The sequence below is a fragment of the Solanum stenotomum genome, chromosome 1 (assembly GCF_019186545.1).
Source record: "Solanum stenotomum isolate F172 chromosome 1, ASM1918654v1, whole genome shotgun sequence".
In the NCBI taxonomy this organism is placed as follows: Eukaryota; Viridiplantae; Streptophyta; class Magnoliopsida; order Solanales; family Solanaceae; genus Solanum; species Solanum stenotomum.
In genome coordinates this window covers 92694264-92712907 of record NC_064282.1, presented here as the reverse complement: position 1 = coordinate 92712907, position 18644 = coordinate 92694264, and the positions used below count along the sequence as shown (strand labels likewise).

At 29.9% G+C, this 18644-nt stretch overlaps 2 protein-coding genes across 2 annotated transcripts in view; both read left to right on the top strand.

Moving 5' to 3' along the window:
* LOC125863522 (probable E3 ubiquitin-protein ligase RHC1A) overlaps positions 1-18644 on the top strand; it is an 87184-nt gene that overhangs the window by 3996 nt on the left and 64544 nt on the right. The window lies entirely within an intron of this gene.
* LOC125859041 (F-box protein At4g18380-like) lies at positions 4830-5882 on the top strand. Its single transcript, XM_049538785.1, has one exon. It carries the CDS (start codon positions 4830-4832, stop codon positions 5880-5882), a length of 1053 nt encoding a protein of 350 aa, XP_049394742.1.

Sequence of the window (18644 nt, the reverse complement as noted above, 5' to 3'; positions counted from 1 at the left end):
ACATCATTTAACCGAGCATCAAAATTTAAGAAATAAGTAAAGATTTTGTTAGGTATACCAAATGACTTGTAGTGACTATGTTTAGTTAATTTTTCTTTATAATAAATTAAGTGAGATTCAATAAAAATAAAATGAAAATAATGGTATTAAATAAAGATAAAAATAATAATATATTTTATTTTATTTTATATCAATATTAAAGTCTAACTAATTTAAATTCATGATATTTTCATAAAAGTTCTTGTTTTGGGTGGTTTTTAATTTTATTTTTCCTTTAACATTTCAAGTAGTAATAAATGGTGGCTGAAAAAGTCACAATATTGTAATAACGAATCATTTTTATTCGTAATAAATTCATATTTTCATATTATAACATAACATGTTATTTCATTTATAAGGTATAAGTTTAATTCATCATCACAAGTTAAGTTGAAGGGATAATTTAGTTCCTATAGAATTTATGTTTGGAGAGATAAAGTTTAGTTTCAAAGTCCGCAAGTTATGTTATAAAAAACATAACTTAATTCCTACGAAACTTATGTTAGATAAAGCAAACTTATGTTAAACGAATTAGATATTACATAATTTATGTCGAACAATTTAATTTTTACAAAAATTATGTCAAACAATTTCTAAAATTATGCAGAGCTAAATTAGGTCATAAATAAATTATTTTGTCCATAATTGCTTATTAAATAAGCGATAAGAACAAAGATTAAAAATCATCATTTATAGAACAATAATTAAAGACCGTCCTAAAATAAAGGACAAAATTAAATTAAATTCACATTACATAAGATTATTATTTTTTTCACCTTCATCGCGTAAGATTTATTTAAGTGAAAATCCCCCACCACCCCACCCCCTAAAAAAATCAAAATTTAAATATGGCTATTGATGATAAAGATTAAAAAATATATATTAATAACTGATGAGGCCAAAAACATTATCTTAATGATAAAACCTAAAGAAAAGTATTTGAATGACAAAAAAAATATATTATTTTTTTCATTTTATTTTCATCCTCCAATATTCACCTTTTCTGGTCTTAGCGATGACAATGAGGCGGGGCGGGTCAGGTGTAATTATATACGGGGCAGTTGTGGAGCGGGACGGGTTGAAATAATTTTTTTAAGAAATTAAGCGGAGAGGGGGGCAGGTGGTGGGTTGAAATTTTTTTTCTCTCAGATTTAAGAGATGAAGCTCTTAATTGTTACCATCTTTTCACTTCCTCTAAGGTTTTCAAATAAGTTCTATTATTATTGATCTTTCATAATCATATTTTGCAATTGGGTTTTAGTTTTGTTTGTATTAAATTGTAGTATGAATTATAGGAACCACATATTATAAGTACTAAATAACATCATATCCCTTTTAGTTTTCTATTTACCAACAATCTCTTAAAAATGATGTTTGCGTGATACATAGCGTTGTGCACGGGATACATAGCATTTGATACATTTCACATAGCGGGATACATAGCGTTGTGCACGGGATACATAGGTAAATAAGGAATTTTTGAAAATTTTGAAATAAGTAGGGATAAATGGATATTAAGATAAGTAAATGAGTGTGATTAAATAATTTGTCCTAAATTGTAATAACCGTTAAATTTATGTTCATTGCAATTGGTTTAGCTATAATTGGGCCAGCTGTTAAAACTAGGTACTATTTTAGCAACATAACATAATAAAGAAAGAGAAAAAGACATAAAATAATCATTGAAGTTGTCCCAAATTTTCAAAAAAACACTTTAATTTTGCGGGTGTCCTATTACCCCATTGAACAACTTCAAAATAGTATGTATACCCCATTTTTCACCCAATACCACTTACACAAAAACATTTGTAAGTCACGCACTATTAGTCATTTGACACGTGTTAAAAGTAATTTTTAATTATTTTTATTTGATTTCTTTGCTTTTCTTTTTCTTTCTTTTTTCTTTTTCTCTTTCTTCTTCGCCTCAACTTGTGTTCTTCAAGTAGTCATTCTTTCATCATCGATGCAACAATCATTAATTTCGTTGTGGCAAGACTGATTTCGCAGTAACACTACCAATTATTTGTTAAACTACCACCAATTAATTAATTTATGAAAATAAACACCGTCAAATAATCAAAATCCAAATACTCAAAATATCACCAAGTCAAAATTTGAAATTTAAATCACCACCTTCTCCAACTCCTTACTCCCAAATCAAGTTTTTCATAGTTTCATTGCTCCAAAATTCCAATCTTGATTTGTAGGAGGAAAAAATTACTAAACTAATTTGTTATTCAAAAAAAAAAAGCTCTCTTAAAATTTTGGGGAAGATGGTGCATTTAAAAATGAATTAATTAATTGATGGACAAAATAACTGAAATGTGTCGCATTTTAATTGGTTTTTGAAAGTAAAGTGATACATTCACGCACTGTCATCAGCGTGTTCACAAACATAGGGAGAAAATTGATCAAAATGGTCTATTTACAAAGATATTTAATATTTTTGTGAGGTAATAGGACGCTTGCATAGTCAATGTGTCTTTTAAAAATTTGAGACAACTTCAGATGTCACTTTATGCATTTTCTCAATAAAGAAAAGAAAAAAATAGATACAACATAAGCGTAGCAGGAAGGGGCAGGGCAGGGCGGGTTTTTACGGAGCAGAGCGGGACGGGTTAAAAATAGAAAAAAAAATTAAATTAGACAAGGCAGGGCGGATTAAAATTTTGCGGGTTAGGCTTTAACCCGTCCCAACCCGCCCATTGCCATTCCTCAGTGGTCCATACTCCACCCCTATTTGTTTCTTTGGATTCTCCTCTTTTAATTTCTTTCAATTTTTTTTACTTTTATTTAATTATCTTAGATCTGTTTGTCCTCATTTTTGGGGAATGTAAGAGGGAACAAGATTAGAAAAAATAATTTTATTTTTTTTAAAAAAAAAGTACAGGGAACAGGATCTATTTTGCAATTGTAGCAAGATTTAGAGTATGGGTACGAATTTATTCTACACAGTACACACCCTCATCTACACACCTTAAAAAATAAAAAAGGGTGGAAAGGGAATTAACATATAGGGTGTGTTTGGCATGATAAAAATTATTTTATCAAGAAAAATAATTAAAAATATCTTTTTTATTATTTTCATTAGTTTAGTTTGCCTTTCATTTCATTTTATTTTAATATTGATGGGTTATAACTTATAATGGAGTTAATAACTTTGATGGTCATTCATCTATCAATTTTTTTTACAGAAAGTCACTCAACCTATTTAATTAGAGTATTTTTTTCATTAAAATTGTTGACATGAAATTTAAATTTTTAACCAAAATTTTAAATATATATCCATTTAAACCATTTAATGGCCCGCCCCATTTAATCTGATCCGCTATAAATATAATATTGAACTTTTTATTTTATCATTAATTCCCTAAATCATTCTCCCTTGTCTCCCCCATTCATTCCCTCTACGTTCTTATTCTCTTTTCTTTTCTTTTTTAATTTTTGAATTCAACTTCTTCTTCACATATCAATAATATATCAAAATGAATGATAAAAATTTGTGGCACAAAATGAATGATAAAAATTTGTGTGGCTAGAAATCATTTCATTAAAAGTAAAGTAGACATTTTAAAGTTAAATTATTATTTAATATAGAAATGCGTCATTTTTTTTATTGACTAAAAAGGAAAGTAATATCTATTAAAAATGAGTAAAGAATCAAAATGCTAGTAATTTTTTTTTTTATTCATTTTATATAATTTAAAGATATTTTTTATCCTTTTCGATAATAATATAAGTCAACCATCAAACATCCATATTTTGAATAAGGCCAAATTCATCGGTGGCCTCCTAAAGTTGGCAACAAGTTTCACTTAGACACCTCAACTAAGCGATGTTCATTTTAAACATCTCATGTAGGGTCCCGTTATAATATTTTGACACTTTTCTGACAATAAACAAAAAACTGAAGGGGAGTGTAATACATCGTTGATGACGTGGTAAACAATCAATTAAATGATTACATGTGTTATTTTCAGTTTAAAATCTATTTAGTAACTAAAAAAAATCTTTTTTTTCATTACACTCAAAATCTCTTTTGTGCTTTTTTAAAAAAAATTATTCTTTTCTTTTACTATTTTTCATATTTATTCTTCTTCTTTCTTTGTAGTATTGTATTTTGGGAAGAAAAGAGGGAGAGGAAGAAAGAAAGAGAGAATAAATATGAAATATGGGTATATGGGTGTTGGTATCCATTTTTTCGAGTGATGGTAGATTTAGAAAAGTAATACAATGAAGAAGAAGAAAAATGACTTAGAAACAAATTTGAATTAAAAAAAATTTGACCTCCATTGAAGAAGTTTAAGCTTGAAAAAAGGTTGGGGGTGGTGGCTTGAAAAATAGATAAGAGAAAATAAAATAAAAAATGGCTAAATTAAACCTGTCACGCGCTACTGTCGAGTGTATCACACTCACTTTAAAATGTCAGCAAAAAGTGTCAAAATAACACAATAAAATCTTACATGATGTATCTAAAATGAATATCGCCTAATTGAAATGTCTAAGTGAATATTGACGTCAAATTTAGGGGACATCGATGAATTTGGCCTTTGAAAAAAAGATAAGTTTGCCACGCACTTTAACATAGAAATACTACCTGTCAACACAACACGACCCTCTATATCCTCAGTCTTCCGCAGCCCTTTCTAGTCAAAAAATAGCTACCACGCCCACCAAAAACGTGTACATTGTACTACTTTTTCTAGAAAATCCTCCCAAAAACCTCAATAAATAATAAAAACCACAGCAGCCAAGCAAAGAATATGAGAAGGAAGATGATATCAACAACAATGTTAATTCATGAAGAAAATGAAGAAGATTTGTTTGATCGCTTACCAGATGCTATCCTCTTAACAATCTTCGATAAACTTCAAGATGCTAAATCTCTTTCAATTTCTTCATCTCTCTGCAAGCGTTTCCGCTTCCTCACAACCCAAACACACCACATTTCACTCGCAATCCCCTCACAAAAATACCACAAATCATTGCCTTTTTCCAGTAGAAACAAATTTATTCGATTTTTTCTCAAGCCTTTTCAGTTTGTTTATCGACAAATCAGTCAATGGAACCAGATTTGTATGCCCTGTGATAATACACAGAAAAAGAGTGATAGTTATAGTTGTTGTACTTGTTCTTATGCTTCTTCATCTCCGGCTGAAATACTGAGAAATTTCACCGAAATCAAGGAACTCGAAATTCGAGTTCCCAGTAATGGCGGTGGTGGTGATTCAGATTCGTTACTGAAATGGAAAGGTGAATTTGGTAGTCAATTGAAAAATTGCTTGATTGTTGGTGGAATATCACTTTCCCCAATTTGTAATAACGATCGAATTGACAATGGCGATGCTCCAATTAGGGAACTAGAGTTGCAACGGATGGCAAATGAGGATTTGAAATTGCGAATTGTATGGATAATTTCGTCGTTAATAGCAGCATCAGCGCGGCATTGCTTGTTAGAAGAAGTGATTAAGGAGAAGAAATTGCTGAATAAAGTAGTGATTATGGATGATATTGGTCAAGGTAAAGTTTGTATGAATGGTGAACAAGTAGAGGAAATGAGGAGAGATGCAGAGGTTTTTTCGTCGAAAATGCCGGCGTTGAAGGTGAAAATGTGGTATTCGCCGGAGCTGGAGTTGCCGGAGGGAGGATGTGTGATGAAGGGGGCGACGTTGGTGGTGGTAAAACCGGTGGAGGAGTGGAGCAAGGCGGATGATGGCGGAGATTTGGTGGCGAAAGGGTTTGGTTTCGCCGGAGATGGGAAAGAGGAGAAGGTGTTTGATGAAGTTGCTAGAGAATTGGTTAAGTTGGAAAGGAGTTACTCTCTTGAAATGAATTCCTTTTGATTTTTTTATTTTATTTTTTGAGGAAGTAAAATAATGTTGTAATTTGTAAAGAAAAAATTTCAAAAATAATGAAGTTGGAATATGATGATTAAGGAAGTTATTATAATTTAGTGTCATTGTGATTCTATCGGAAATAATTTCTCTCTATCTTTATAAGAGTTCGCGCTATCCTTTCCTTCTTAGACCCCGCTTGTGGAATGAGATTATATTGCAGCATTAGTGTTGTCGTTGTGATTCTATTAGAAACAATCTCTACCTTCAAGCATAAACGTTACCCTTTTGTGAGATGAAATTATATTGTATTGTTGTTGGGATTTCATTGGAACTTGAGAAGCTCATGCATTACCCTTTTCTTTTCAGATCATACTGTGCTGTTGTTGTTGCCATTGTTATTCTTCTTTCATCCTGGACTTACACTTGACAAACTTCTTGTGTTATGCAGATTGTAAGTAACACGACTATGTAGCTCGGACTTTCAAAAATGTTGTCCCACTCATGTTGGATCATCCAACAATGCACTATTTTTGAAGAATTCGACACATTCATTGACATTTTGGAAGAGTCCAAGCAACATAAGAGTTGCTAGACCAACAAGAACTCATCATTGCCAAGCTGAAAACAGGGTCAAGTGCATTGATCACCTAATTGGACTTGAATCTGTTGAGGTCAAAGCTCATCAATTTTGAGATTAATTCAAGTTCAATGACACCTTGCCATCTGTCTCTATGTTATTTGTGATTTTGGAGAAGTAACTGCATCATATATAGGGTTCAGAAATCTGCCAAGGTGACATTCACAACGCGTCTCCAAGATGTTTGTGAATCAATGGGGGATGAAAAGATCATGGAAGTTGGTAATCTTATCTGGAGGAGAGGCATGGATTTTTTTAGGCAGAAAGTCGGTGATTCAATTGATGACTTTTCAATTCTTCACATAGCAAAAGATGTTGTGAAAGAATGCAAAGGATTGCCACTTGCTATTCTTACAGTTACAGGAGCGCTAAAGCATAAAAGCAAGTCCTCATGGGAGGATGCCCTCGTACAATTACAAAGGACAACATCGCTAAATCAGGTACCTCTTTTTGCTTTGTTCCGTGTTCGGAAAAGATATTAATATTAGGATTGAAGAATTACTTGGTTAGAACTTCATTAAAGCTTGAGACATGGTTGTAGCTTGTTCCATCTTGAACCTAACTCAATCCTAAAAGTTAGCTTACGAAATGAGGATTGCCCGAGAATGTATAAGGAGATCATGTAACTAATACCCCCATTCAATGTGGGACTCAACACCCCTCCGCACACCCAGGATTGGACATCTGGAATATGGACAATATAATATAAGGGGCCAACATCGGTAAACATGTAGGCCTGCATTTGATACCAATTGTTGGTTCTTGGCAAAGAAATTAGAAAAATAACAGAGAAAGGTTTGGGAAACATATATTGCAATGCAATCCTGGTTCCCCGCTACATTTATAGGAACAAAAACAATAGATAAAAAAATAACCATAACTTAACCTAGAATATCTTTGCAGGATATATCTTTAACTAACTAAAATTACTAACAAATAGGAAAAGCCAGCTAACAAACTATTAACAATGCTGAGAAGGTGAGTAATTTTTCTTGAATTATTACCCTGAGTCTTGTGGTTGGCTGACAATGCTTCTTTAATCGTACCATCTTGCCTCATAAGCTTTCTTTGCTTGCAATGTATTTAGGAATTCTGCCAAGATGATCTTGGACAAATTTTTTGTGATTTTCCAAGGTAATTTATGGATTCGTATCTTTCGGGAACTATGACAAGAATTTTTTCAACAATTCTTTAAATCTTTAAATTTAGTGTCAAGCAATCTTACCTTGTTAACAATGCCAAGAAGCCGGTCCGAGTTGCTCAAGATGAAGGAATCTAAGACCATCAAAGGGTACTCAAACCTGCTTCTTGGCTTTATTAACAAGGTAAAACTGCTTGACACTAAATTTAAAGATTCAAGAATTGTTGAAAAAGTTCTTGTTATGGTGCTGGAGAGATACGAAGTATCCATAACTACCTTGAAAAATACGAAAGATTTGTCTAAAATTATCTTAACAAACTTGCTAAATACATTGCAGGCAAAAGAGGCTTATGAAGCCAGATGTTATGACTATAGGAGCCTTAATAGTCAACCATAAGACCCATGGTAATAATTCAAAGCAAATTACTCACCTTGTCAACACTGTGGTAAAAAAAAAGGTCATCCTCTATTTAAATGTTGCAAGTGCAAGATTTAAAACCGGTTTAGTCAGCTGCTGAAGAAGAAAAATCACTTATTTACGGCAACATATTTTAAATGTCCATGGGAAACAAATAAGTCAGAATCAGGAATGGTGACTATATTCCTACAAAAGAAAAATGGACTGTTGCAATCAAAACAAGTTCAAGCACAAAAGTAATTTCAAATGTCCTTTGTATGCTTGATATTGATCAAAATTTGTTGAGTGTTGGTAGCTAATGAACAAAAGATTTTAATTGTTATTTGAACACAAGTGTTGTCGAATCTTTGATGCCACTAAGGAGGAGATTTTACGAGTTAAAATGAGATGTAAAATCTTCTCATTTAATCCAACAAATGAACAAAGCAACTAAGGAGGAGATTTTATGAGCTAAAATGAGAGGTAAGAACTTCTCATCTAATCCAACAGAAAATGAACACAAGGCAAAATTTGCTGATAATCAAGAGTTGTAACTTGGAGACGTGGATCAAGCTATCTGCAAGACCAAAGATGAGTCGATAAATTTATTCACTAACTCAGTTTCAGCCAAGTCTAGAATTGATAAATAGGGTACCTTCAACTTTTGTAGGTTTCTTGTCCCAGCCTGGAAGGGCTAAGACTCGAAAATGCTGACCGAATAACTGCTCTATGCTCTCAACAAACTTGAAACAATTGACTTACGGGAGTGTGGCAAATTGAGAAACTTGATGTCTCCATCAATGGCCCGATGTGTTCTGAATCAATAAATACTAAAGATAACAAACTGTGCAATCACAGAAGAGAAACTGATGGTCGAATATCTGATTAATGATGCTTATAAGGTGAAAAACCGTCTTAATAAAGTTATTTGGGGATCTTCAATTCTAAGGTTTGTCTTGTGCACCCTTGCTCTGGTGCTAGGTGCCTAGCTTGCTTCAGATGTTCTAAGAAATCATTCTGAATCAAAGTAAAAGTACTTTTCCCCAATAATCGAATACTTTTATCTGTCAATACTGCATATTTGATTCCATCCATAACTCGATTTTCTTCCCTATGAGTTATAGTCGAACATAACAACAAGAACAATAGTACATTTCAATTACTTTTCTTGTACTGTGTTTTAGCCTTTCTATACATTTTATACAAAAACCTTAGCTAGAACATAATACTTTCACCTTCATCTGATCAATGGTTCCATGGCCATGATCTGTGTGGTCATCTAGATGGATCGACTCGTGTAAATCCTTCATACATGACTATTTGGCTCTGCCTAGATCCGTTTATTCAAAATGCACTCATGGCACACATACTCTGAACTCATTGTTAAGATTCTTGGTGGTCTTGGTCTAGAGTTTCGTGAGATCTATACTGCTATACATGCTCGTTGTAATTAATCCATCATCACTACATACGCAGAACTCTATGAAAAGCTTCTTGATCATGAGCTTTTCCTTTGACGCGAAGAATCAAAGAAAGCTCTTAAAGCAAATCACTATGTTAGTGATTTAGTTAGGAGCTTTCTTTGATTCTTGTCAAAGAAAAAAGGTATGATCAAGAAGTACATAGTGGTGGATTAATGAGCATGTATAGCAACAAAAACCTCACGTAACTCTAGATCAAAACCACTAAGGATCTTAACAATGAGCTGAGTTAAGAGTTTATATGAATAATTTTGTAGTAGCACCAAATAATAAGAAAATAAAAGGTCAAATTTAAATGACTTTTAAGTCCAGAAATAAAAAGTAGCGGGAGTCCTACTTTTGGTTTTTAACTTTTTTAAAGTAATTTTAAACTTATTTTAAGTTATTTTTAACTTTGTCAAACACTCTCAGAATCTAAAAATAACTTAAAAGTAAGTTTGACCAACTTTTAAGTTAATCCAAACATGATCTAATGACTTAAAAAAGGGTAAAAGTTAAAAACCAAAAGTAGGTATCCCTTGCTTTTTATTTTTTGACTGAAATGTCGTTCAAGTTTGACTTTTTATTTTTGACTTAAAAAATAGTTTTTAAGTCAAAAATAAAAAGTCAAACTTAAACGACCTTAAGTCAAAAAAATAAAAAGTATGGGGAGCCCTACTTTGATTGTTAACTTATTTTAAGTTATTTTTAACATTGTCAAACACTTCCTAACTTATTTTAATTTATTTTTATATTTGTCAAACACTTCCAAAAGTTAAAAACGGACTAAAAGTATGTTTGACCAACTTTTAAACCAAGTTTTAACAAAAGTATACCTTATCAATTGTTTGATAGCACTTTAAACATTTTTATCCAAATACGCAATTATTTGTTTAAAAAATTAATTACAAACTTCTATTCGATTGCCCATAAATAGGAGGATATGAAAATTAGGGATTAGGATGGAAGGCTAGTAGATAATTTGGTGTTGTCGAGTTTCCTTTATTAGTACTCTCCTAACTTATTTTTCAATTTTATTTTTTATTGTTTGACTTGTTATTTCCTTTGTTTCTTCATTATTATTTTTTTAATGTGGTTTCCTCATTATTGTATTTTCTTTCGTGTAAATTTCATAAATGACATATATTATAGTACTATTTCCAGGCTATAGCAGTAGATTTAGACTTTCAAGCTATAGCATTAAAAATTTCAGGTTATAACAAATTCACAAATAAAAGAAATGTTTTTATAAATTCGAAAAAAGTTAACGAATTTTTTTTAAAAAAAAAGGGATTTATAGATAATAAAGTAAAAAACTGAAAGTGTGGCCTGTAATTTAATTTGAATTTATTGTAGATAATTAATGATTAGCATGAAATAAGAGATTCAAACAAATTAACAATAGTTTTTATCTTTAATTCACTCAAAATCAGTTAAGATAAATTAAAAAATCAGATCATATCATTCTTTTGTAGATAATTAATAAATAGCACGAATTAAGGGATTTAAACTAATTAAGATTATTTAGTATCCTTAATTCACTCAAATCAGTTAAAATCAAATAAAAATTCAGATTTTATCTTCTTCTTTTTTCAACGTTTCTCTCTCTTCAATTTGCAACAAAAAAAATTCAATGTTTCTCTCTTCAATCCTCAACAAAAAGAATCCCACATTCGAGTAATTGAAATTTTTTTCATCTTTGAAAATTCTTGATTTTGTTGTGATGGACAACTACGTATCAGTTTTAATCAAACATGGTGAAAGATGGGATCCTTCGGGTTAGTATTTATTATTGTTTAACGTTTGTTTTAGAATGATAGCGAAATGAAACAAAAATGATCAAATTGTCGATTAATTGAAGGTGGAGTCATATTATGTTAATTGTTGATATCATATTATGTTTACTGTTGTGAAATGTAAAAAAAATAGTGTTTTTTTGTTTATTTTGTATATGGCTATTGTTTTGTGAAATTATAAATTTAATGTGATTTTATGAATAAATTTGATAGAACAAATTAAATGAAATTTGTATGAAAGTGTACTAATTATTCTGTAAAAATAATTTAATTATAATGTTGACGAATTTATGAAAAATTATTTTATTTGATAATGAATTTGATAGTATAAGTCGAATGAATTATGTATGAGAAGTGTGTTAAGAAATATGTAAAACAAAAATTGGAATTCTTGACAAAGTGTATTACAAGTGTTTTAAATTGGTATTAAATGTGAAATTGTTGAGTTTATATTAGTTTTGTTATTTCTGTATAAAGTTGGGTGACAGTAATTAATTATTTGGGACGAGAAATGTATATAGTTTGAATGAATAATCGTTTTGTATGAAATGTGTATTGAATGAGTATGAAAATGTATAAATTTGGTATGAATGATGATTGTTGTATGAAATGTGTATTAAGTGAATATTATGTTTTGTATGAAATTTGTTTTGTAATGTACTGTCTGAATGATATTTGTATGAAAAAATAATGACGAGTGTGTATAATTTAGTTGTTATTATAATGATTTTTATGGATGAAATTTGTATTGTCTTTGAAATTAAAAGTTAATATTATTTAACATATTTCTAATTGATTTGTCTAATGTTAGACTAATTGTTTTTTTTTTAATGAAACAGAGAATTATGTTGATTTTCAAATGAAATGAACTATATATGAAAGAGGGTTGCTGATGTGAAATTCAAAAGGTCCAAAGTTACTTGCAGTAGATGTTGTCAAGTTGGCCACAACATGAAGCATGTTCAAATTATCCTGTGCAAAATTAATGACTGTTTATTTGTTTAGACTATATATAATTTTTATTTTATTTTGTCATTTAGATTAATGTTTTGTTTTGATATGAAACATAATTGATTTGAAGTGCATTATAAACTTAGTGTTTAATATACCGTTCATCTTTATACATTGTTCATTCATTAATCATACAGATTGCATACTGTTAAAAATAAAATTTATTCCAGCTTAATACATAAGATAGTGTAAATATTAGTGATAATTATATAAGGTAATTATGATATCCTGAGTATTTAATTTAATGTAAGTTTACATGAATATTAATTTGGTTTTCAACTGGTGTCCTACTATAAATAAATTTAAAACAAATTGCAGTTAGTGTTTCATTCCCACACTAACTTCAGTTAGTGTCATACACATATTAATCAAAATTTCATACACGTTTTATCCAAACAACATGTATAAAAATTGATAAATTCATATAATCACACAATTTATACCATTTGTATATCAATATTATATCACAATTCATACAATATCCAACAATAAAATATTAAACTCATAGGCATACACGTATTAATCAGATTTCATACATGTTTCATCCAAAAACATGCTTAGAATATAAAGTAAGCATAATGTGATTTTTTTTAGAAAAAATCAGTAGTTTGACAAATCATACCATTTTCATACCAATTTAATAATTTAACCATAAACACAGTTAATAGACAATCACACCAATGTTAAAACGCAGTTCATACCATTTGTATATCATTATTATATCACAATTCATAAAATTTTCAAAATCAAAACATTTAAGCGTAGTCATACACATATTAATCAGATTTCATCCAATAAATGTACAGTTTGGAACACACTAATCTTTTCAAAATAGTATCTTGAAATTGTAATAGGTCATCAGTAATTCATATGTAAACGGTATCTGCCTGAAAGAAAACATATGATATTATATATCATCAAATACTTAAACACAAAAAAATTGTCCAAAAGTTAAAAAAAATAACTTTTTGCTGTTCTTCTTGTTGATGGTTTTGAAGATGCTCCAACTTCTACATTTTTTTTTCTTTTTTCCTTTTTGATTTCAGTAACAAAATCATAATCAGAATCAGGAGGGGTTTCAACAATTTTCCCCTTCATCTTCTTCCCCTTTTGATTTGCAGGGGTGACCTTTTTTTTCTTCATTTTTTCTCTCTTTGTCGCTCCTTCAACTTAGATGAACCATCTGTCGCCGGATTTTGAATATTCGCCGGATTTTCAACAATTTCATCCAATCTGGGACTCTTTTGAAGCGTTTCAATGGGTTTCTTAGACATAATTTTGTTGGGGAAAAAAATTGGACGAAAGATTGAATGTTGGTGTAGTTGGCTAGTGAGAAAAATGAGAGAGAAGAAGGTGAAAGTGGGGTAATAGCGTGTATAGTTGGATATGTGTGGGGGAAGGGTGGTGTGATTGACTAATGGTAGGTTATGAGTATAACATTAAATAAGGAAGTGTAATCAATGTAAAATCCCTATAATTGTGTAAGAGATGATTATGGGGTATTCTTTATTTAAATAATTTAATAATAATATAAAATTACAAAAAATTACTTATTTAATAAAGTAAAATCTAATTAATTTATAAATAATTAGTGATATGTTATAACCCGTAATTAAACTGTTATAAGCAAGAATTTTTTAAAAGTAGATTTAAAACCTGTAATATTGACTCTTAAATATGTATATGGGGTGATTTTTCCTTTTCTTTTCTTACTCTTTTCGATATGACTCTCCTACTAACTTATTCTTCAATCTATATTTTCTTTTCTTACTATTTTGGATATGTCTTGCTTGAGTTGAGGATCTATCGTAAGCACCATTTTCGCCAAACGCCACTTATAAAATTTTACTAATATAGTATTATTATTATTATTATAATATTTGTCAACACTTATAGTTTATCGACTATTTATAATCAGCTAATTGAAATTGTCTCTAAATACTAACTTTACACCGCTGCTGCAATAAAAGAATTTAGGATCATGAACAATACATTAATCCTAAAGTACTTATTATATTAGTAAGATAACAATGAAGTAATAACACTATAACAAAAAAGACATTAATCCTAAAGTACTTATTATATTAGTAAGATAACAAAAAAAATAATATCACTACAACAAAAAAGACATTTACATTAATCTGAATCAATTAGATTGTTGCAGTAAAATAGAAAACTTACTTGTTCTTCGATATCGAAAGCAGGTGTCAAAACTTAGCTATAATATGATTATCATGATATGTTGAAACAATCCTTATAACACGTTCTGAACCCTAGTTTGATTGTGATTTGTGAGGGAGAACACCCTAAGAAAAATAGTTATAAATAATTGTAGACTATAAGTGTATTTATATATATAAAAAAAATATTAGAATAACTTTAATTCAAGTATTATAGAAGAAAATTAGGAGGACTCCATTTATGAAAGGACTTTAATGCGTATCAAAATTAGTTTTGATAAAATCTAATTCTTCAATCCAAAAATAGAATTTTATAGATTTTAAATTATAAAAAGGATAAAAATTGGTTTAGTTTTAAATTCAAGTATTTATTTTAAATAAAAAATAGGAGAACTCCTTTTATCAAAGGACTTTTACGTGTATCAGAAATATTAAGTTTGGATAAAATCAAATTCAATAACAGAGTTTATCTTTAAATTTCAATTTTTAAATTTTATTTTTCAGTTAAAGAATATCCATATTTCAATTCAAATATTTTGTTACATTAATGGTTAATAATTTTGTCCAAAAATTACCATGTGACTTTTTATTATAACTTGCAACTTAAATGTTTTTTTACTTAATACTTATTACATACTTATTTTGAATTAAATTGATCACTTTTTTATTTTAGCTTTACCTAATTTTCATTGATATTGGATATTGTTTATTTGTTAATGTATAGTAAATGAATGAAATTATCTAATCTCGTTCTTCAGATAGAGTGTATAAAGATTAGTGGGTAAATATTTACGTGTATCGAGTGTTCACATCAAATTATTGAATTCAACTTAATTTATATTAGCAGTTAAAAACTAACGTGAAATATTAGTTTATCTTTAATTTAAATTTCAAAATATGTAATTCAACCCCATTTCTTCATAATACTGAGTTGCATCAGCTACTTTGGTTATTTTTACTATTTTTAACGTCAATATTTTTTTCCTTGAATATTTCCATCATAACGTCTCACTCTTGCGTCTCTCTCAAGTTGTTCTAAAATATTATTTTCTTAAGTCGAGGTAGAAGCAACCTCTATACTTCATGAAGATAAGGACAAGGTCAGTTTACGTACACCTCACTCCCCACTTTATAAAAGTTGCCTTCTCTTTTCACTTTAATTATTAGACTTCACATGTTTTCTATGAAGAATAAAGTTTGTCCATATATAACAAAAAGTTCCTTAAATTTTCTCTTTATTGTCATCAAATAAGTTTATATAAACTCAAGAATATAATAATGTTAACTTCAATTTCATGTTTTCAAACAATGGCCTTTCTTGCAAAAATTTCACAAATTCCATTTCTAGTTTTGTTCATGTTCCTTGTTGTATGCACCACCACAATCCATCATGTCCAAGGCCAATCAGCCATATGTGTCATCAATTGTGGCCAACAAGCAATCTCTTGTGTCATCCGTTGTGGCCCACCGCCTCCACCAACCGGTTGTTATTCAGGTTGCATGACTACTGGTATCGACTGTCTGACCTCCTGTCGTAGGTCATCGGCGCCACCAAGATCGCCACCGATGACCTCGAACACAGGCATAGATGTCATTTAGGGAGTGAATGAAGTTAGCTTCAGATTCTTGAACTTATTGTCCTTAATCGAAATAAATAAATAAATAATGATGCATAGTAATATTTCGTATTATAATTTGATATTCTGGATGCGCCTCTTGTGAACAAACAAAGGTTAATATACACATTTATGAGGTTTTACTTTATAATAGTGTCTAGCTTGCTTGCTTGTATTCTTGCCTATATCCAAACACAACAAATGATGATGATCTCAGACTTGGACAGATAAATTAGCATTAGTGGTGGTAAATAGGTTTGTTTGACTTAAATCTTAACGAGTTAAAATGGATTGAGTAAATATTTGTTTTTTATATAAATAATTGTTAGTACCTAATAAATTATTATTATTCTCCACATTTCATAACTACACTTCGCTCTCTCTAGCATCTCTCTGTAATCTCGTTCGTCGCTCTCCTTCGTCTTGTTCGCATCCCTCCCTCCCCCCCTCTACGTCGCCTCTCTCGCTCCTTATGTATATCTGTATTTTTTGCCTCTTTCTATGTATTTCTGTATTATTCTCTTTTCTCTCTATTTGTTGTATTTTTGTATTAGGACAAATAAATACAAAGTGATAAAATGGCGAATGAATGTAAGTGATACAAAATCAAATGAATACAAGTGAAATTAGAGCAGATGAATATAGTCTCTTTTTTGTTTGTTTGTATCTTTGTATACACCTAAATTATACTCATCGATACAGTCAAATGCACACATGCATACAAGTGAAATTTGAGCATATAAATACAATTTACAAGTGATACAAGAGCGACTTAATACATGTATATATACATTGTATAATAGTGTTTAACATCGTGTATAACTTATTTGTATATGTTGATATACACATTTGTATAGTGTATTTACACATATGACTATCTCATATTAGGGATGGGCATGGTATGGTAGATATCAAATCAAAAATTTTGATATCGTGATTTAGTATAAGAGAAAAGACATAAAGTCACCATTGAAGTTGTCCCGAATTTTCAAAAAGACATCTTAACGTTGCAACCGTCCTACTACCCCACTAAAGTTGTTAATATCTTTGTAAAAGTGTCATTTTGACCCATTCCCTCATATGGGACAACGCGCGTGATGCCCACAATGCGACCCAATTTATTCCAAAAATAAAAAAGTCTTCATCTTTAGTTATTTCTTAGCTTTCCAAAGTCTCTTCGTCTCCCAATCCAAATGATTGTGTTGATTTCTCAACTTTCTTGATTTCAAACATTGTATTTGATATTTTCCTTCAAAACCTAATAACAAAAATATCTTCATTACTCAAAATCAAATGAGATTAAGAAGAAATTAAACCTTGAAAAACTTCAAATTAACCTTTTCTACTGAAAATTAAAAGAGAAAACAAATTCCTGCCTTATTGCTCTTGGGAAAGATTGTGAATTCGTAAAAGAGAGTACCAAAGTTGATGATGAAATCGTCCGTCAAGAGAGGCACCAACGACTCTTTTTTTAACTTTCTTTGGGGGGAATATGATGAAAATAAGAAAATATTTAATTAATAAAGAAAACAAGAGACACCTGTCACTTTTAAATTGGTTATTCGCAGTGAAAACATTGCTTCACGCGCTTGTTGTGCGTGCTCACAACCCAAGTGAGGGAATGGGTAAAAAATGACCCTTTTACAAAGATATTAAAAATTTTAGTGGGGAAATAGGACAGTTGTTCAATTAAGGTGTCTTTTTGAAAATTCGAGACAACTTAAGTGGTGACTTTATGTCTTTTCTCTTAGTATAATGATACCTGGTATGGTATATAGTATACATTTTACATTATTTTGGTATTCAGTACGGTTCAATATTTATAAATAAAATATTAAACTATCGAATATTGTATCAAAGTATATAGTTACATAAATAATTTTTATATACTACTATAATACTAACAAATACACAACCTAGTATTAGTACAAAACTAAATGCTTAAAAGAACTTTGACGACTTTATCTTGATTATTGAGATATTTTTGAAAAACCAAAGTCATAATTATCTATAATATGAGTATATATCAGTTAGGGGTGTGCACTATTCAGATTAAACCAAATAACCAAACCAAATCAAACCGAATTTTTATTTGGATTGGTTTTTTAGTTTTTCGGATTGATTTTGGATTAATAAATTACTTTGTTTGGTTTCCTGGTTTTGGTTTCGGATTTTAAAAAATAAAAATTGAAAAAACCGAATTTATATATATATATAATGCTTAGATTTTGAATTAAGTTGGAGTTAACCACTTTTGTCCTTTTTAGGTTATTGTCTTTCATGATGATTACATTTATATTTTGTGTTTGAACATCTATAATAAGCATACTTATAAGTATTGTGTTTTAAGTTTTACTTATGATTTATATTAGAAAGTATATTTAAGAGATTCAATATTATTACTATGGTTATGTTATTAATTATTGACATAACCCAAACCAAAAAAAGCCAAACCGAATAGAGGAAAACCAAACCAAATTTATTTTGGATCGGATTGGGTTACACTTTTAGAAAACCAAAAACCGAAAAA

Bases quoted from the DNA above. Each gene is read 5' to 3' on its own strand.
- LOC125859041 (XM_049538785.1), top strand. From the start codon at position 4,830: ATGTTAATTCATGAAGAAAATGAAGAAGATTTGTTTGATCGCTTACCA.